Genomic DNA, 21,273 nt, shown 5'->3' with positions numbered 1-21,273 from the left:
TCCATTTCGTTACTGCAAACTGACTGCAAATGGAAATAAGAAATGTCTGAATGAGGGACTATGCATAACAGGCCAAATTTTCATTTACCTACTTACTGAAATATATTTCAGAATTATGGCTTTTATGTTTCTGGATGACAGATCAATTTTGCAATCACATACAGTACATTTCACATGCTCTCCCTTTTGTCCTCAAAGACAAAGAAAATGGGACATCTCTTTGAACCCTTTCTAATCCAAAAGGAAAAGCATGACTTAAATAGTAATAGACATATGCTCTCCACAGCTGTAAAGTTGCTTATATACAACAGTTTGCTTGCTTCTTGCCATAATTATTGCTATTTAGAACAAGGTACAGCAAATGAAACCTACTCAAACAAATTGTTATTAATACAGAAAAGAACATTAAATGCGATCGCTTATCTCCCTTACACTGCACAAACTAACTTGGTATTTGGTGAATTCAATATTCCTAAAGGTAATGAGATAAATTAAACCAAACTTCTGCATAATGTATAGTTAGAAAACAAACAGAATTGCACAAAGGTCAAGGACATGGCTAAGCTATGTGAAAATGCACTTTCCCGTGTTACCCGTCATCTCGAATGGTTGAAAGTACCGTGCTTGAGAACAAATTACGGGCTACAAATGTTTAAGAGCACCTCACCAAGGCTTCTTGACAAATACGGCACACTGGGCATCAATATATACGGGCTTTCTCCAAGTAAGCTTAACTCTACAGTGATTTAAAATGGTTGTATATATGAATTTATTTATTTGGTATACTCCTTGTTTTATTATTGTTTTTGTTCCAGTTGAGTTCGATATTATGTATAGTTGTTGTCCCCAGTTAGATGGTAGTTTTGCAGAGTTTCTTGTATTTTAGTTTCAATTTGTGTGCACAGTGTACAAAGATTCCCAAATGTTTTCCTTTATTCTTTGTTGCTTGTATGTTTACGATACATTTCTGTTTGGCATATTTAAAAATACTGAAAGCACTGCATTAAGGTTTGATTTTATCCGATAATGTGACCCCTTAGTTGTAAAGTTTGTCTGTAGCAAGAGTGTGACTCGCTGCATTGTTGTCAACTCCATATTATCGGAGGTTGGGGTTCCTTCAAGCCACTGCTGCGGCTTTTCCCCCAAACCTCCTCCATTTTTTATGGAAACAATGAAGAAAGAAAAGCCCAACCTGTGACAATGAGCTCAGCTGAAGACTCTTCCTTGCCAAACTCATTTGTGAACTCGACTGTGTAGTTTCCAGCCATGTCCTTGGTAGCTGGAGAGAACACAAGCTTGGCAGTGGAGCCATCAAATGTGATGCGTGTGGTGGTTGTCTCCCGGACAACCCTCTTGTTCCTGGGCAAAGGAGAGCAGTCAAAGAAAGCAATGAGCCTTCACTGAAATTTTATGAATTTGAAAACAAAGCTGAAGTACACATCTCTGTCCATTACTCAGTGAGTGAGCTGGTTAATGTAAGTATAGATAGGAGCTCATGCTCAGCTTTGAAACGTTTCATAGTTGAAGGCACTGGATCAATTCGACCACTTGTGTTATTTTTTTAATGTGCACTGAAAACTCAGTACATAAGTGTCTCTGCATCCAATCCTGTCAGGACATAGTCAAAGAGGCAGGAGTTGGAACTGTGGCCATGGGTCACAATCAGTGTCACTATGCCGTGAGCCACCATGGGTGGTGAGCAAAGTAAGCAACAGTGACAGTAATAAACCACGCTCTTTATCACACATGACAACGAAGTATTCAGCTAAGAACAACTAGAGACACAAGACAAAGATTTGTTATCTACCATAGAAGCTAATGCAACAGAGCTATCCTGAAGACCCATGTACTTGTTTTTCAGGAAGTGCATGTGCTGGAACTGAAAGGGAATTGAAACTACACTTCAGTGTGTAATCAATGCAGTGCAGCTCTCACTTCTACATTGCACAGCCGGGATGCAAGAAAATTATTAAAATATTTTAAGTAAACTTTCTTGTTCTTCATCCTTCTTCTGTAAGCTATTGTTGCTTGTAGACAAGGTAGACACAGAAGAAAATGTAAATGACTGTCAAAGATTAGTCAACAGTTTAGTGCAGTGATTTACAGTCGTGTGCAATGTAACTTGCAACGCTCCTGTATGTGGTCGAAGGGGCTCCAGGTCTGCGTGGCGGCTTTAACATGTGAAATAGCGGTTTAATGAGAACCACTAATTGAAGCTATGTTTAGGTCTAGAACGTACTCTGTGCCTGCGCAACCGTACAGTCTTGGAGCCCCTTCAACCGCGGGCACCGGTGTTGCAGGTCATATTGCAGGTGACTGCATACGTCCAACCTACTCCTGTCCTTGTTTTAAGCTCAAGAATGTAGCACACTGTAGCTAGATCTTTGTTGTTTCCTCTTGAACAAAGAACCACTTCGTATCTTATTTACTAGTAATATTTAATAAACTTACTCCTTCGATCCAGAACCTTAAAACAAAAGAGCCAATACCTAACCTTCAAACTAGCAACTTCAGCAGTCCTTGCTGCTGCTACCTTGTAGAAGATGAGAAAGAAAAAAGAATGAAGGAGCCAGCCAAGAAATTTTGTGAACAATTCTACTGAGTGTTTAACAGTCAATGAATGTACTGCACTAGGAAGGTCACTGGAAAATTCCAAGACACTCACTTCATCCACATGACTGTGGCCTTGGTGACAGATTCAACACGGCAGGCGAATTCACAGGTCTTGCCTTCTTCAACAGTCTGAAGCAGACAAAAGAAGAAAGAAAGCATGTAGCCATCAACTGTAAGTCTGACAAAGAACAAAATACAGTGAAAGCTCGTTAATTCGAACTTCAATAATTCGAATTTATGGATAATTCGAACTGTACGATTTGGTCCGGCCAAGCTCCACAGAAGTCTATGTATGAAAAAGTTCGTTAATTCGAACGCGAGAAGGTTCCCTCACGGATAATTCGAACAACGCTCGCCTGGCACACGGCCAGAGAAACGCGCCTACTGCCTACACACAAGGCTGTATTGCCTCCGAAACGGAGAGAACGGCGAGAGAAGGCAAAATCGGAAAAAAATCTAACCGACGCGGGGTCAGCCAGAAGGAAGCGGCGGCTGCCGCCTCTCCGTTCTACGCAACCTCCGAGACTTCTAGCCCGTTGCAAATCTCGGAGGCTTTGCAAATCTTGTACAGCTGCTAATGTTGTGCGGAGATGGCACGGCAAGCGCCAAAACACAGCGAATCAAGTACGTCGCAGCTGCGCTTGCAATCAAGAACCAACGAATCAAGGCCTTCGCCACCTTCACATGTTCAGCGTCTTTGTCTCGGCAGTCTTCATCAGCTGTGCACCTCTGTTTTCGCTTAGGAGGTATCGGCCGTCGCGGTTCATTGTGATGGTGTTAAGCCTCGGCTAACGTTCGTTTCGGTGGACATCGGTGGTGTGGCACAGTCGGACCCAGAGCTTCGACTTGATCACTTTCTGACACCCCAAATTTCTGACATGCCCTACTGCTTCCAAATTGCAGTGTACTGTTGTTCTCCTTCACTTTCGTTAGCTCGAACTTTCGTTAATTCGAACTGAAGCGGCTTCCCCTTGCGGTTCGAATTAACGAGCTTTTACTGTACAGTCTGGTGAATTCAACCTACCTGGGAAGCCAGCATCTGCACAATCTTTGGCTTCTCGCCCTTGGGCTTTCTGCAAAGGTACATGCCACAGTACACTTAATACTAAACATGCCACCAGAGTTGAGTTCATTTCAACCTAGTCACGCAATAAATCCTAAATCCAATGCAGTGAACTTTATGTTCAACGAAATAAAATTTGCAAAAAAAGAAGAAGACAACTCACGGCTCTTCTTTTTTCTTCTCAGGTTCTTTCTTTTCAGGCTCTTTATTTTCCTCTGAAATATGGAAGAGAAAGTCGCCACAAGATCAAAAACAAGGCGATGCTCAAACATGCATAGGTGTGCTTAGACAACAATTTGTGTCCCTTTATATAGCAGAATGAAGCTAAAACAGAAAATGTTAGCCCTGATTATTAAGCAGACTACGCAGGAGGTGTTCAGTAAATACATAGTGGCAGCAAAAGTGAAGCAAACAATTGGGAGAAATGTTGTTATAGCGCTGCTAAATTTCGGAATATAGGTACACATGTAAAACCAAAGCAGCAAAACATCATGTCTTGTAGTAAAGTGTAGGATATGAGCTCCTTGTTGCACACATGTTATGTCAATGTCCCTATTTGCATTTTTTGCATTTGACTTTTCCAGTATTCCCGCCCTGCCACAAAGGTACATTTGATGCAAGTGAATTATAAATTGAAATTTTGACACAGAAAAAGATGTGCTATGTTCATTCAGACATGGTACAGTTGAACTTTGTTGTAACTAGCTGCATTCACAAGAAAATACCTTTCATATCCGACACTGACTAAAAGCATATACACAGTCAAGTCCACTTATAATGATCTCAGTTATAAGAATGCTTGGTTATTATGGAGATAATATGACGGACTATGCGGATATGGCAGCACATGCCGACTATGTGGACTACGGCAGCACAATTTCCCGCATGCTCCTCTGAGCTCCTTTAGATGAACAGGGCAGTACAGCTGAAGAAATTACAAAGTTGAGCTGGACGAAGGTTGCTGCACAATGTATCAAAAACTGTTTCTGCAAGGCCGCATTTCTGTGTGGGGGGCATGAGAGTTTGGAAGTGTGTAGCTCAGAAGGAATGATGATTTATGGTAGCGCATCACAGAACCGAAGTCGAGCGATACTGATGTCGATTGGGATGACCCCATCAAAGCGGATGACAAAGCTGACGCTGTGAAGTCATGCACGGGTGAGGACATTGTTCTTGAGGTTCACTGCTTCTGTCAGCAATGAATTTGCTGAAGAAAGTGAGGTTATTGCAAGACCGGTACCATCGCATGTAAGTGCGTCAACCATGGTCGAGCACATAACATTGCTGAAAACGGCTCGTCTGATGAGAAGCTCTTGTTGATGAGCACTTGTTCGCTTTAAAAAATCTGGAAGCTTTGATTATTGCGTCGGCATTGAAGAAGCAAAGAAACTTTACAACTACTTTTGAAAACAAACTCTCTGCCATTTCAGTGGCTTATTTTTGTTTATTATTATGAATGCTTGGCTATAACAAATGCATCCTGCGTGACCATGATGTGTGTTATGAGTGATATATTCGTTATATACTGACATCATTGAGAAACACTTTATATTTATTTCATAATATCTGTTAGCTCATTATATTCGTGTTTACTATACTGAGGTTCAACTGTGAAAAATAAAAGCATTGAGTAAAATCTTTTCAGTAGAATCACCTAAGAGCTCTTGACTAACAGAAAGTTAGATATTCTGAATGCATACTTGCCAACCTGTGAGCTTCAGCATTTATAAGTACCCTACAGGCACAACAGTGGAAGGGGAGAGAGAAAGAATGGTACAAATTTCTTTTTTTTTTGCTTTCCCTGAACAAACATCTATTGTGGGATACATAAGCACTTTACTAACGATGATTGACCTTGAGACACAGCACACAAACAGCAATAAACATTAAACACCACAATCTGATTAGCAACACACTGTTTTAAGTCACAGTCACCTTTTCAGAAACTTTGCTTTGCCAATTTCCCTTGCTTCAGTATCTGTTTACTTGAAGCAAGTACACCCTATGGTTTCCTTTAATAATCAGAAAGAAGACTTTCAAGGGTATGGTTGACAATTGATAAGAGAAACTACTTTGCGAACAAGATTTACTTTTTGTAAAACTTGACAGAACATTTGTAAAACCATAAGAGCTCAAATTCATAATGTTCATGGAAAATTCGGGAGAGTTGGCTGGTATGTGATCATACTCTAACAGGTTGCCTCACCTTCGAGATCGACAGCAACTGTCTGAGACGCAGCCTCGCCCTTGACGTTCTTAGCAACCAGCTTGTAGACGCCCTTGTCTTGAGCAGCCGGCTTGTCGATTTCCAGTGCAACCGCAAACTCACCCTGGGACACCTGGCGGATGTGCACCTGGTGGCGCGTGTCCTCGCGCACCTGCGTGTTCTCCTTGAACCAGACCACCTCAGGCTTGTTGGTGGACTGCACATGGCATTCAATGATGATCGTCTTGTGCAGCTCCCGCCGAACTACTTTGGGGCGCTCCTTGATCACGGGAGCCACTGCAGAGCATGCAGAGGACAGCATGTTTCAGGAGGATGGGCATAAAGTGACGTCCAAGAAACTATTCCACCTCAAGCCCTAAATTGAAATACCAATGGAAGCCACATAGCCTTCCTTTTATTATAAACTAAAATTCATAATATTCTATATGAAATATAAACATAATTTTGTATAGAGGAAATGAAATGAAGTGATGAGGCAAGGAAATATGCATGTAGGTGATGTGCACAGTACTGTACAAAATAGTACTAAAATAGTACTAATAAATAGCACTAAATCGTACAAAAACCCTCACTAGCAGTCTTTTTGTGCAGTAGAGATGATGATCATGACCTTGAATTTAACCCTAAAAAGCTTGAACATCATTTGACATTTAAAAAAATTAAAATAACTTGTTCACATTTATTTCTGGCTTTGGAGAGTACAATGGTAAGAAGAAAACTGTGAAATGACAATAAGGTAAGCATTAATTATTGTGGTAATTAATTATTTGTAATTGATTTGCTAAGCAATCCACAAATGACAACTCCCTCCAGTATATCAAACGTTAGTATGGGTTCTACATTGGGTTTCCAGCGCTTTGGGTATCGAATTCAGCATATCAAAAATCCACCAATATGTTATGGGGAGGTTGAGAGTATAGAATGACTGTATTTACAATATATGTACAAGATGAGTCAGAGTAGTTAAGATGGCTGACCACCAACAACACGCAGCAGCCAGCGTCCCGCGATCTTCTCCTTCCTTCCTCTTCTTTTATCCTTCCGTAACAATACATTGGGCTTTGTGGAGAGACAATGAAGGTGTCTATTTAGGCTTGTTACAAGTGCCCTTGAGCCCTCAAGTATAGAATGGCATTTGCATGTACATGAAGAACAGAAAGGGCAATTGTAAAGGTTTGTTTATTTGTACTAATAGTATTGTTACTGTTTGGAGGGTTATGTTAGTTGGAATTTAACATAATAATCTTCTCGCCCAGGTTCTAGTGCCCAACAATCACTTATGATACATTTACACGTTTTACTGTGAGCACCTGTGAAAACACCTGTGCATTGACATTTTATACACATAAAGAAGTGGCACTCAGGTCTTTAAGATGGTGCCTTCATCAATGAGCATACTTGGATTAAAGCCAGCAGGTACTATATCTTTAAAGTTATAACCAAAAAGAAAGCTAGAACCATGTCTCAAGCTTGGCATGCACCATGCGACATCGTGTTGTGTTATATTTTTCTGTATCAGGGCATTACAGTAGTTTTTGTGTGTAACAGAATTCCTTGTCTTCTGTGTCGAATTGCGCAAACATGAAACAATAAACATGGAAAAGATGAGAACCATATGTTTGGGTAGTATTTAAATGTGCACCTTGAGGTGAGAGTGCTTACAGCAATAAGCAACCATACAGAAGTGAGAAAAATGTACATAAAAACATAGTAAAACTAAAGCATCAGGTGAAAGAAAATTGAGAACAATCAAAATGAAATATGCAGGTAGGAAGCAGCAAAGCTGCAAGGATGCAGTTTTAAACAGATTTCTAAATAATAATGGTGATGATAATGATGATGATTATTATCCTAATGCAAGTGGAAGGGCAGCATCTGAAGCAGCAACTACTAGTGAAATACAACATGGTGGTTTTCTTATGTTTACCAGCCTTTAAGGCATTTGATTCAGCAGAGATACCAACAGTCATAGAGGCATTATGTAATGAAGGAGTACGGGAGGCTTTCGGAAATATCTTGGAAAGTGTATACAGAGATTCCACAGCTACCTTAATTCTCAACAAGGAAAATAGGAAGATACATATAAAGAAAGGGGTCAGACAAAGAGACACAATCTCTCCAATGCTATTCACTGCGTGCTTGGAAGAAGTATTCCGGCTATTAAACTGGGAAGGCTTAGGAGTAAGGATCAATGGCGAATATCTCAGCAACCTTCGATTTTATCCTTTTCAGCAACACTGGGGACGAGCTACAACAAATGTTTGAGGACCTTAACAGAGAGAGTATAAGAGTGGGTTTGAAGATTAATATGCAGAAGACAAAGATAATGATCAATAGTCGGGCAAGGGAACAAGAGTTCAGAATCACCAGTCAGCCTCCAGAGTCAGTGAAGGAGTATGCTTACCTAGGTGAATTACTCACAGGGGACCCTGATCATGAGAAGAAAATTTACAGAAGAATAAAAAGGGGTTGCAGTACATTCGGCAGACACTACCAGGTCCTGACTGGAAGCTTACCACTATCATTGAAAAGAAAGGTGTACAATCAATGCTTTCTACCAGTGCTAAAATATGGGGCAGAAACTTGGGGACTGACAAAAAAGCTCGAAGAGAAGTTAAGGACAGCGCAAAGAGCGATGGAACGAAGGATGTTACGCATAACGTTAAGAAACAGGAAGAGAGTGGTGTTAATCAGAGAGCAAACAGAGATAGCCAATATTCCAGTTGACATTAAGAGAAAGAAATGGAGCTGGGCAGGTCATGTAATGCGTAGTTTAGATAACAGGTGGACCATTAGGGTTACAGAATGGTGCCAAGAGAAGCGAAGCGCAGTCCAGGATGGCAGAAAACTAGGTGGGGTGATGAAATTGGGAAATTTGCAGGTGCTAGTTGGAGTTGGTTGGCGCAGGACAAGGGTAATTGGAGATTGCAGGGAGAGGCCTTCATCCTGCAGTGGACATAAAATAGGCTGACGATGATGATAATGAACACTTCCAACACTTAAAACATTAATTTGTAAAGCTATTCAGTTTTCTTGAAATGCAGATCTATCAAACCAGAATCAATATGGACAATTTCAAATGTATAACAAATGGCTATTGTTTCAAAGAACTGAAAAGTACAAATAAATGATGCTTACACTCAATGTTGAGAGTCAGGTTTGCATTGCTCTCGCCTGCTTCATTCTTAACATTGCACTTGTAGATCCCAGCATCTGAAAACTCAGGATCCTAGAACATAGCAAGAACACACATTACGTCAACTGAGAAAAAGTTCTGAAGAACAAAAACTGCATACATTAAATTTCAAGAAGCAACAATGTGTAAAAAAAGATGGGCATCAATTCTCAAGGCTTGCTGATAAATGACAAGTGTACAGCACAGGAAAAGAAAAGCTCTATCTATTCCTTTTGCAAACATTTAGACAGGTGTCTATGCTACTTGTATACCGCTTTAGCATCCGACGAGTAATGTGCGAGTATTTTAAAAGGTGGCTGCAAACAAAAAATTCCACAACAAATAACAGGCCATATAATATACTACAAGCAGGCCCATATATCCTTTGAACACCTTTCATACCACTGTGCAAGCTGCTCTCTTTTTTCTTCTTTTTTAATCCATCTGGGAAACGAACTGCCTCAATACAATTTGTCAATTCTGAATGTTTACCTAAAGCCTTGAATTTCCTAGCTTTTCAGTATTTGCATATCTGGGAAGCAAGAAACGAGGGCTCCAACAACACCCACTGGAACACAGTAGAATTTCCTTCAAGGCCAGAAGTGTTTAGGCAGCCCTCGGCGCATTGTAAAGCTTGTAGAAGTTGTTGCACTCACACGAAGCTCCAGCCGAATGTGGTAGACATCTTTGTCCTGGTTGATGATCTGCTTGATGCGCTTATTGTCGGCGACAGAGATGCCCTCCTTCAACCAGGTGATGGTTGGCTTGGGGTCAGCACGCACCTTGCACTCCATGATTATCAGCTTGCCTTCCTCCTCGGCTGTGATCTGTGGCTTCTCCACAAATGATGGCGCCACTCCAGTCGGTGCAGCAGCACCTGAGATGTCATCAATAGAATGACTGATGTCAGCACCAGAGGAATGTCTGTTTACACATTCAGCAAGCGCGTAAAAAACAAGCAGACGTGGTCATCGATGGCGACTGATTGTTATAGCATCCGAAACTTGCACCTGAGCTGTGAGACGTGCCTTACTGGGAGCTCTGGATTGGTGTTGATCTACTGCGTGTTTTTTAACCACCACCATTATCATACTATATTGTTGTGAGAGTGGCCAAGTGCTATTCTAGAACACTGTAGTAAACTATCTTGCAGTGAACTGGCTTTCTGAGTATTAGTCAGGAAGTTCTTAAATTAACTTCCATGACAGGCACTTAAGCACCAAATAATCTAAAATTTAAATGAAGTACAATTAAACCTCGATATAGCAATGTTGGCAAAATTAGCAATTTGCTTCATTATATCAAAATTTCTTTGTATTGAAATTTGACCTTTTATGCTAATAAGTACAGCCGGCGAATTATCGGGCAATTGAAAAAGCAGATTTGAATGAGAAAACATTGCGGACTCTCAAATTTTGATAAATTTGAGAGTCCGCAACGAAGGATGCTGTTTCATGCCACGTATGTGGACCATATCTTCACATCAGCGGTACAAATTAAGCAAAGCCAGCCACACTTTCGTGTGCGCTCCGCCCCCGCAGCTGATAGTGTCGGCAACGGGGAGTGAATGCTTCGTCTGCCCCTCGCTCCAATGGTATTTGCGCACGCTCAGAATACAGAGCTCTTAAGTTTTTTTATGTAACTGCAAAGCAGCAACAGCCTCTGTTCTGAACTTCTTTTAACAAAAAGACCATGATTAAAAACTTTTGAAAGAGCGTTCTTTTCAACTTGAAGCTATCCCACCTTTACTTGAAGCTTACAACTCTAATTATGAAGTCAAGTGCACATGGACTCTCTGTCCATAAGTTTAGTGTATTCAGCCACAACTTACCAGCAATGTTGAGGTTGAGATTTGCATTTATTTCTCCGTCTTCATTTTTAATGTTGCACTTGTACGGACCTCCGTCTTCCTTTCCGGGACCCTAATTCACCCAGAAGAAACAGAACATCTTTAGCTTTCCAGTCATGAGAGATACAAAGCAAATACTACACACACCTGCCTAAAGTAAATGCTATGATGTCAAACTGATACTATAAAAGTAATCTTTTTAATAGAGAGCAATTCAGTGTCTCATCATGGAACTGCTATTCTAGAATAGGGGATGTGGTGCTATACAATTCAGTTTAGCACAATTTACACGATTTGTTTCTTGTGCACAAGATAAGGCTGCTGGTACGACAAAAACAATTTTTAAGTAGGCCAATGTTTTCCTTACTGTCTGCCAAGGCTGGTGCACATTAAAGTAACATATTCCCAGTAACGTTATCCCATGGTTCAGTCAGTAAAGCTTATAATAATTACAAGAGCAGAAAAGTTGTTGTTGTTTTTCCCCTGTACATATACCACATCTTTTCCTTTTTTTTTTACTTCAAAGAGGTTTTCTTTCTTAAAAATCACCTCTGACAGATAACACTGTTCTGGCTTTTTAGATGCATTTCAGGAATGGGCAAAAATTACAAATTGCGATGTCTTCGTAGCTAATTAGAGAAATTCCTCAATTATCCTTTTAATGATCCACTTCAATGACTCACATGTTGCATTTGTGAAATTGAAGCAGAGAATAAGTGAAAAGCCCAACTTTCAAGGTATCCAGCCCTAAAGTGAGCTACGAGTACAAAGGTATTCGAGTAGACAGTTTCCCAAAAGCATGTACAAAGCAGTGCGGAATGATCTTAAATGGAGTGCACTGTAATTTCTTAGCAGATTTTGGGAGTGAACATCCTGAAAGTGGTGACAGACTTTCCATTTATGTTAAGCAGACATGATATCACTAGTACTAGGATTCAATTTTACAATTACAACATGTGTCCTAAAGTGAAAAATTAAAAAAACTTAATTAGCGAATATTTCTAATTAGCCACGGGATTTGTCATGCAAGTAATGTCAGCTTCTTTGGGTAACCAAACTAAGCAAGTATATTTACACTAAAAAATTAAAATTAATATCCGAGTTTTTATGTTGCAGAACCCCGATATGATTATGAAGCACATTGTAATGGGAAACTCCGGATTAAATTTGACCACCCGGGGTTAATACTAATGCAAATACTAAGTCGACGTGAACTGTTAAAATACTTTTTCCACAAACCTTGCAGCATTTGTTTCGGGCCAAGAAAAGACTTGGTTTACGAGAAAACTGCGTCTGAAGGACAAACATATGTTTAGCACAATTGAAATCGCCCGCCCCTAAGCGAGGAGTGGCGACTTTTGTATGTGCCATCACAACCCTTACTGCTATCAGTGAGTAAAATGGTGCCTGACAAATGGCACTGTGGTTTCCTGTGCAAAATGCAAACACACGGCCATGGAGAAACCGAGCCATGACAGAGTGTTCGATTCGCCGATGCAGCTGCTCTTGGTGAAGTGGCAAGGACCATTCGGGAATCCCACGACATCACATGGGTGTGGCAGTTTGTGTGAGTTTCGTGAGCTAGCAAAACAAGCGCAGCACTACGCGATAATGAAACTGCTGAAACAAGCAAGCGCAGCTAGCACAGAGTGATAAAAATGAAACATTTCAATCGCTCGCATCATTGTCAATGGTAACATCAATAAGTTCTTTTTTCTAAAATTCAAATAGAACTGAACAAGCAGCATTTTCTTTTGTCTTGTAATGCAATACAATTATCTTTTTCTTACGAGTGGTTGAGTACCAGTGACACAATTATAATGAGTGCTTACGTCATTGGGCTAGTGCTTGAACGTCCCAGGGGAGACTACTCATGTCCTGCACTTACCTCAATTTCTCGATTACTAAAGCTTTGTTCACAATAATAGTGACGCCTTAGATGTTCTCAGGCCTTAATCTAGCACTTTAGCTCTACTTAATATTTGCCTTTACTGTCCCTTTAATGTGCACCCAATGCATGGTGCGTGAGTGTTTTTGCATTTCGTCCTTATCGAAGTGTGTCCGCCACAGCTGGAATGTCATCCCGTGCCCTCAGGATTAGCAGCTCAATGCCAAAGCTAATCCCCCACCAGGGTGGGTGATTGCACATGTTCAGGATATTTTGATAACAAAAAGAAGTCACAGTTTCGCACAAATGGCAAAGCATCGACTGCAATAGTAAATTATTAGACAGTTATACGAAGTGAGGATAATAGGTTTATCGGCCGTATAAACTTATGAACATTCATTTACTAACTAAATTAGTAAGCATGGTGCCACACGTGCATGACAAATGTGAACACATCTCACTCAATGACTGCGGGCACTCGCTGTCAAAACGCTGGGGTGAGGAAGTACGGCAGCAGCAGTGAGATAATTTATCTTCATGCTGCCTCTCGCTTCAACACAAACTAAGCAGCAAGAACACAGCGCACACAAAGCTATCAGAATACGGCACACCAAGCTTCTGTCCTCATGACAGATCGCTTTCGAGATAGGGCGCGCACAGCTGCATTCGGCTGCCGGAGTAGAAACCTCCCCGTCTCCGGTGCCTTGCGCACAATGGAAGACGGTGCGCTTCCTCCATGTCTTCTTCTCTTGCACGTGTGAGATGCTCACCCTCACAAGCTTTCACTCTCACATACAGCGTACAGTGCACAGCCACGATCTTATCGCACTTTGACTTTATACGAAAGATCACAGCAATGCCGACACAAACGGCGGAAATGTGTCTGAAGTGTCTACATAACTGCTATGGCAATAAACAAAAATAAGATATACACACAACATATGCAACAAATGGCAATTTACTGTTTTTCTTCTAAGTATTCAGTGTGATCAAAATGATGATCAAAATGTGATCAAAAGGCTTGTCTCGGTTTACACTCTCCCATTTCAAAGTGCTTTGCAAGTCCACTCACCGTGATCTCTAGGGTGATGATGAACTCGCCACCGTCCTTGACCATCTTTGACTTTATGTGGGGGGCTTCGCGGACAGGGTTGCCAGCATGGAGCCACGTGAACTGGGGGGCAGTCTTGGATTTTACGTGGCACTCCATGATGATCACCGCGCCGGAGTCCTTTGGAATGATTTTTGGCTTTTCTGTGAAAACTGGGGGCTCGCCTGGTGGCTTGGGTGGTTCTGCACCTGCATGACCGACAGCTCAGTTGCTTCTTGTGCAGTTGGGTGTGCCATCACACGCAAACATTAATGACAGAATTCCAGTGAACCACAACTTGGTATGTAAACTTACTGAAAATGTTGTGAACATAACGGGAGCTAAGTAAAGAACATAAAAGATACCTTGTCATTCCTTAGACGCTTATGCTTAATAACATTTAGCACTCTGAGTCTCCAATATATGCCTGCAGCAGCAAACAGCAAGAATACACGTACCTTGAAGGTTTAGTGTAATGTTGGCATTGCTATCTCCGAGGTCATTTACAGCATTACAGCGGTAGTTGCCGCCATCTTCTGTCGTCGGATCCTGGACATTAAAAAATAATGTGACTTCTTAGTGGCAAACACTGCAACCCAAGCCTCTGTATATGAAGCAGAGGCAGTATAACAGTACCAATTTTCTTTTCCTCTTTCTCTGTAGGTATTGAAGTTCAAGTTCTCGCTACATTCTGCCCGTAGAGAGCAAGTCATGTGAACTCTTAGGGAGAAGTTTAGATGAAATTATACCTTTGACATCTTTTGAATGAATTTCAAAAGAAAGTTGGTTGATTTGTTCACTAGTTAAAAATAAAAATTGAACTAACTGCAGAGTAGTTTCCTCAGAAAATGGTTCCGCCACTACCTTCTCAAAACAATGAGGGTCAGAGATGTTGATGCTCACCCTAATCTCTAAGCTGAGCAGGTATGTGTGCTTCGCCGTCTCCTTCTTGGACGTCCTGTGTCGCAGGCCATCATTAATCTTCTTATTCCCTAGAAACCAGGAGATCTCTGGGAAAGGGTGAGCTTCGAGGATGCATTCAAGGATAAGGGAGTCGCCTTCCTGGCGAATAGTGGGCTTCTTAGGAAACCGTGGTGCCTTGCCCTCTGGAATCCTGGTGAACCAAATTACCGCATGCAACATCAATGTGATCACATGGCACAAATAGAATTCACCTCAATCAGCTTCAACACAGTCTTATATTGTGCTTCAGGATTATGTCTCAGGAGTGAACATCCTTTCAGCTTCAATTATTTTTAGTAAAGTAACTACTTTGGACAATGTGTGAATCAGAATTACACTCAGACCCTGCAAAATGCATGCTGCAATAGAAGCGAAAAAGAAACAGAGGTTCAGTAACTGAAATAGTCATTAATAAACATGTTTCTTTTTATCCGAGAAAGTTCCACAAAATCTTTATGCACCTCAGTGTAAGAGCAACAAAACCTCTTGCACTATTTAATGACCTGTTGCAGCAATGTGCCCATATAGCTTTAATATCAGAAGAAATTTTCCACATGCTTACTTTGGTTTTCCAGAGTCTGAAATAGAAGAGATAAAAATTTCATTAGAAGGCATGCATAAACAAGGCACACAAGCTACTACTGACAAAGTAGCATAATTCAGAAGCAACATAATTGCACATTCTACAAAAGCAACTTAAACATTAGCTTTATAAGTTGAACTTGTCAAACAAGATTCGCAACTTTCCAATGTGTCTGGGCAACTGTCTACAAGATGTAATTAGCAAACTGACAGCTACATTGAATGACAAGGTGAAATTCAATTTCAATTCAATTCTTTATTTAACATCGTCATGAGGATGTTGGGTGCATCGACAAAAAGCCAGAAGAAAGGCTTGACAGAGGTCGACGCACCCTACAATGACTTGGCAACAGTATCGCAGTGTATTATACAGCATGTGTAAAGCATTCGCAATAACAACATTGACACAAATGAAACGATATTTCAACATTACAGGCAAAAACAAAAGCAAGCACAAAGCACTATGACATAAGTGTCAGCAGTACATAAATTAACATCAATTCACAGCGCTTTATTTAACGTCTGTGGAAGATTGTATCTAAGCATTTGGCGACCATAATTCGTTCGCGTTTTAGGCACAAACCACGTAAAGCCAGTGCGGGTAGCATACTTCAGTTCCTTGCATTTCAAGATTGCCAGGTCTAACATGAATGTATTATTCTGTCTTATACTTGTTTTATACCGCCTTAACAGTAAATTTTCATGCAGTTGGGGAAGGGGGGTGATGCCAAGTGACGCAAAGATCGGTGCGGTATGTTCAAATCTCGAAGCATTAACAATATTTCGAACAATTCTCTTCTGAAGCATGTGCAGCCGTCTGATATTGGTAAATGACGTGGTGCCCCAGACCAAGATACAGTAGTTAACGACTGAAGAAAACAGTGCATTGTACAGCATTTGCTTAACACGCTTCGGTAGGAAATATCGCAGTCGGGACACGATACCAACAACCTTTGACAACTTGCCCCTGACCATTTCAACGTGATCGTCCCACGATAAATTTTCGTTAAAAAAAACACCCAGACTTTTGACCACGGGAACTATTTGAATGGACGACGAACCCATTTCTAAGCAGATCTGTGGAGTAGAAGCAATCTTGTTACGAGGCCTAAATAATACAGCTTTACTTTTTTCTGTGTTTATGATTAGCGAGTTCGATTCAGACCATTCATGAAGTCGGCGCAGACACTCTGTAGCTTGCTGTTCAAGATCTCATGTGCTGCTCACATGTGCTGATCACATGTGCTGCTCGAAAGAACAGAGTGGTATCATCTGCGTAGATCACAAATGTTGGGATCTTACTTAAGCAGACTATATCGTTGACATAAAGGAGGAAAAGCAGAGGTCCCAGAACACTTCCCTGGGGAACGCCAGAAGAAATATGTTTAACATCTGATAGTGCGTTGTTTTGTTTACTGTTACTTGTTGGACGCGGGAACTGAGGTAGGATCTAATTATGTCAAGACATTTTCCGCGAAAACCATAGTGTTCGAGTTTGGCTAACATTGTTTGGTGATTGATGCGGTCAAACGCTTTCGAGAAATCGATGAAAATACCAAGAGTGAAAAGCTTTTGCTCAAAGGATTCCAAGATTAGTTCTTTTTGGGTTAGAAGTGCAGTCTCTGTCGAAAAGTTCTTCCTAAAACCGTGCTGGCTTGGCGTTAGTATGTTAAATTTCCCACAGAAACTAGACATTCGGGTATACAGTATCTTTTCAAAACACTTTGAGAAAATTGGAAGAATAGAAATTGGGCGATAGTTTGATAGGTCGTTTTTGTCTCCACCTTTATGAACAACGGTTACTTTAGCAATCTGCATTCGTTTAGGGAACACTGCATGTTCGAGGCAACAATTAAAAATATGTTCTAGGACTGGGCTTACTATATCGGCTACATATTTTACTGGCTGAATCTTAAGGTCATCAATGAATGACTATCTTCAGTTGTGTCATCAAAAATATGATTCTTAGACTGGTTTATTCAAAAACCAAAAAATAAATGAGGAACAACTAAGGCAAAAAGAAAGAAAGCAGCAAGAAAGCACATGACATGCTTATGCATCAAGATTCCTTCACTTGTCAAATTGTCACCATTGCATCAACCAACACTACAACTTTAAAGTGACCTTTCTTATCGACTTGAAGGAAGTAAAGAGATACAACCCACCTTCGAAGTTGAGGGTAATGTTGGCGTGACCTTCTCCGTGGTCATTTCGAGCGAGAACCCGGTACTCGCCGCCGTCCTCGGCTTTGACATTGGCCACCTCCAATGCAACTGTGTGGTTGTGCTTGTCGGACACAATTCTGTACTTGTGCCGAGCATCTTCCTTCACCAGGGTACCTTTGTGATACCTGCACGCACAGTGGGGGAGGTAGAAAGTTGTCAGCGATGTTTTGAAGTCTCGCAAGGAAAGCCACAGCTGTGCTTACATGAAGGCAAGAATAGAATGCCAATCTGGCTTTCACACTTTTTTTTTTCTCGTAATGATGGTAGCACCTAGTGATATTAAAAGGCCTAGCGATAACGAATAGTGCAGTTTTTTGCACTTCAACGTGAGATCAGCACACAACCAGTATGATGATATATCTGCGTCTCCTGACAAATTCTCGTTTACGCTCAATGTCATCATGATTTCTGAAACCTGGTATACTTGTAATAGAGACGTAATTCGCCTACCAGGCTATGAATGCTTTTTTTTTAACAGACCCTCTTGTTAACACTACATGTTTTCATTGATTATTACAAGGCTTTGGGTACTCTATGCAAAATTAAGCCATTATGGTTTTCACCGAACTCCCTTAACCTACTGAAGTCATATTTATCAAAAAGGAAACAACCAATTTTTGTGAATGAAAGCCAATCCTCGTTATTAAGTATAACATCAGGTTACCACAGGTCAGCATATTATGGCCACTACTGTTTAATATTTATATTAATGATATAACCAGAAACAGCAACTGTGCGGATTTTATCATTTATGCAGATGATACTAGCTCATTTTTCCATGGCATTGACTTAGGCAGATTATAGATAAAGCTAATAATATTCTTAATGATGTTTTATATGGGGTACAGAAAACTCCTTAGTAATGAACTCTACAATATCAAAAGTGGTATTGTTCGCACCTGTACAGAAAGCTGCCTCCTGCAGTTGATATATATATACCTTGGGCCCACAAAAATTCAGGTTGTGAAAGAAGTTACATCATTAAGAATAATTTTTAATGAACATCTAAAGTGGGACCAACATGACATATTGTCTAAATTTTGACAAATGCTTCCAGTAAAAATCAAATTTTTGCTTTATAATGCATTATTCTCCTTTCACATAAACTACTGTAGTCTTGTGTGGGGAGATACATATGAAGAAAACAGAAACAAGATATTCCTGTTACAGAAGAAAGCAATTTGACATATTGCAAGGAGCCAATACAACGCCTACACGAGTGAATTGTTTAGAAATTTTAATATTTTACCAATCCACCAAATACATAGCTCTAACCTCATTATAAAATACAAGCAAAGCTTGTTATCCAGCAATGCTTGGTTTCCTGAATTATCCAACCTTAGGAAAAATATAGAATCACATTATAATGTTAGGCAAAGGCCTTCCTGGTCTGTGCCTTTCTCTCACACTAACATTCTTGCATGCTTATACTTATTAGAAAATAAAAACATTACTATTCTTAACATGTCAAAAAAAGTATGGATGAAGTTTCTAATTAGAAATAGTGGCATGTAGTTCTCTTTTTCTACATAATCTGTTACACTACTATATGTTTTACATTTTCACACAAAACTGCCCATGTATGTAACGGGCATCCTCCTATGTTGTTGCTTTGTTGATTTTTCACACACGACTTGTAAGCATGTGTAGTACTTCTGCTTGTGCATTGTTGTATCTTTCTGGCCTTTGAGTGTGTTTCAGTTATTTTATATTGCATACTTTATATAATTATTTTTTTTATTGTGTAATTGAACCCCATGCAACAGAGTGTGTATTTATACATGATTTTGGGGTAAGTTTGCATAAAGGTGTAAAATATGGAAGTATAAGTGTTGCTTATTTGTATTCTGTGGCTTTACATGCCTAGGAAAATGGGTAGGGGCCTTGCCAAGCTGCTAACTGAGTAGCTTTTTGCTCCCATTTTAGCATTTTCTTTGTTTCCCCAATCTTTCTCAAAACAGAGGGGACAGGGGGAAAAAGAGAAATGATGAATAAAATTTTATTTGACTTATTTTGTAAATCCAGTCCACATGAGCAAAGCCTGATTCACACTAATGTGCTGTGGGCTCACAGAAATAAAGCAGCACAAAATAAATTTTTTTTTTCCGACCGTCGCAGCTCAATTACCACTGTAATGATGAATGTAACGACATCTACTTGTATTAGGTGCACTGGTGAAATCAAAAAGTAATGTCGCACACAACAAAACAACTGACTCAATGACAATGCTTCACAATAAGTTTGATGATCTAGATTTCTAAGGTGTCATTTTCAGGCTGTACAGCCAACACATTAGTAACTTATTCAATCAAAAGTAAGCTAATTTCATTTTAAATAATACAGGTTTGTTACTCCAGTGCAACAAAATAGCATTTGTATACTTTTGTAAGCTCAGTCTAAAGTGACAACCTAGGGTACCAAGCGGATTTCAAAGGAAAAAAAGCACTTGAACATGTAACCTCGATCTGAAAACCCAATTTTTTTTTCTCTTGGTGTAGATCACACGTGACTGCAGAGTAGATATGAAACAATTAATTGATTGACGTTAATGACAGTTTTTACATACAGACTCAACAGGACTACCTGAGACATAATTGGGGACGACTATCAAAGAATACTTTGTTTAGCGCAAAAAGACAGACACAAAAAAGACGACAGGACAAGGCGCCTTGTCCTGTCGTCTTTCTTGTGTCTGTCTTTTTGCGCTAAACAAAGTATTCATGGATTCGCACCAACTAGCCCGCCAACGCACTGTGCTGAACGACTATCAAAGTACAGTCAGCGATCGTTTTTCCGGACGTCCGATTTTTCGGACATGCCCGATAATTAGGACGCCTTCGCGGCACCGCCACGTAACCCATAGAGTCAATGCATAAAAACGTCTTAAATTTCGGACGCGAAAAACCCTCGCCGTCCGATTTTCCAGACTTTCTGCCATGACCGCAGGTCTGAAACGGCATTAATCGAAGCCACCACCGCCGCCATTTTGATTATCTCGCCGCCTCGAATTAGTGCTCGCGCACGCAGATCAGCTAGTAGCCGTAGCCACCACCCCGGCAACGCTAGGCATAGCTACTTCAAGGTTCGCTTTAAAGCTTCTTGCTAATAGGTGCTGTGTTTTTCATTGAAACAAAGCGCCGCTGTTAGCAACTGCGCCGACTCCGCCTTTGTAATCCTTGCCAATGGCTTTGAAGCTCGGAAAGCACGGTGCATTGCATAACACCGGTTCCCAAAAGTCAGCTTTACCTCAATACATATTTGTGACGCGGTGAAACATACCAAGACTAAAAATGACTAATTGTCACGTTACGTTTTTTTTTTTTTAACTATATACGCATGCATCCGCCTTCTATTATCACAGTATGAGCACCGAAACGCCTAATAACTGTACTAGCAGGCTTTTATACCTACTTTGGACGTGCCTGTGGCGATTTGAGTTCTTGGGGGAAGTAAAAGACATGAATTCATTTTTTTCGGACGTTTTCGCGGCCCCTAGAAAGTCTAAAAAATCGGACGTTGACTGTACTGTAACCAGCTGGCTTTCTTAACTGGCACTGAAATCTCATTACACATGCGCGTACATAGTGCCATACTTGGA

At 40.5% G+C, this 21,273-nt stretch overlaps 1 protein-coding gene across 5 annotated transcripts in view; it reads right to left on the bottom strand.

The window, feature by feature from the left end:
• The window catches only part of bt (projectin protein bent), a 250,126-nt gene that overhangs the window by 151,719 nt on the left and 77,134 nt on the right, over positions 1 to 21,273 (bottom strand). For all 5 annotated transcript variants that reach the window (XM_070525700.1, XM_070525701.1, XM_070525702.1 and 2 more), the window contains 13 exons: positions 17,616 to 17,800; positions 15,431 to 15,446; positions 14,809 to 15,019; positions 14,364 to 14,454; positions 13,888 to 14,114; positions 10,910 to 11,000; positions 9,735 to 9,955; positions 9,042 to 9,132; positions 5,883 to 6,179; positions 3,840 to 3,891; positions 3,638 to 3,686; positions 2,666 to 2,742; positions 1,193 to 1,359 (listed from right to left, as the gene is read on the bottom strand). In XM_070525700.1, coding sequence (XP_070381801.1) covers positions 1,193 to 1,359; positions 2,666 to 2,742; positions 3,638 to 3,686; positions 3,840 to 3,891; positions 5,883 to 6,179; positions 9,042 to 9,132; positions 9,735 to 9,955; positions 10,910 to 11,000; positions 13,888 to 14,114; positions 14,364 to 14,454; positions 14,809 to 15,019; positions 15,431 to 15,446; positions 17,616 to 17,800 — 1,775 coding nt within the window. The remainder of the gene's footprint in view (positions 1 to 1,192; positions 1,360 to 2,665; positions 2,743 to 3,637; positions 3,687 to 3,839; positions 3,892 to 5,882; positions 6,180 to 9,041; positions 9,133 to 9,734; positions 9,956 to 10,909; positions 11,001 to 13,887; positions 14,115 to 14,363; positions 14,455 to 14,808; positions 15,020 to 15,430; positions 15,447 to 17,615; positions 17,801 to 21,273) is intronic.

This window comes from Dermacentor albipictus, chromosome 9 (genome assembly GCF_038994185.2).
Source record: "Dermacentor albipictus isolate Rhodes 1998 colony chromosome 9, USDA_Dalb.pri_finalv2, whole genome shotgun sequence".
Classification (NCBI taxonomy): domain Eukaryota; kingdom Metazoa; phylum Arthropoda; class Arachnida; order Ixodida; family Ixodidae; genus Dermacentor; species Dermacentor albipictus.
Note: the sequence above shows the minus strand (reverse complement) of the source record. Positions and strands in the feature narration are given on the sequence as shown.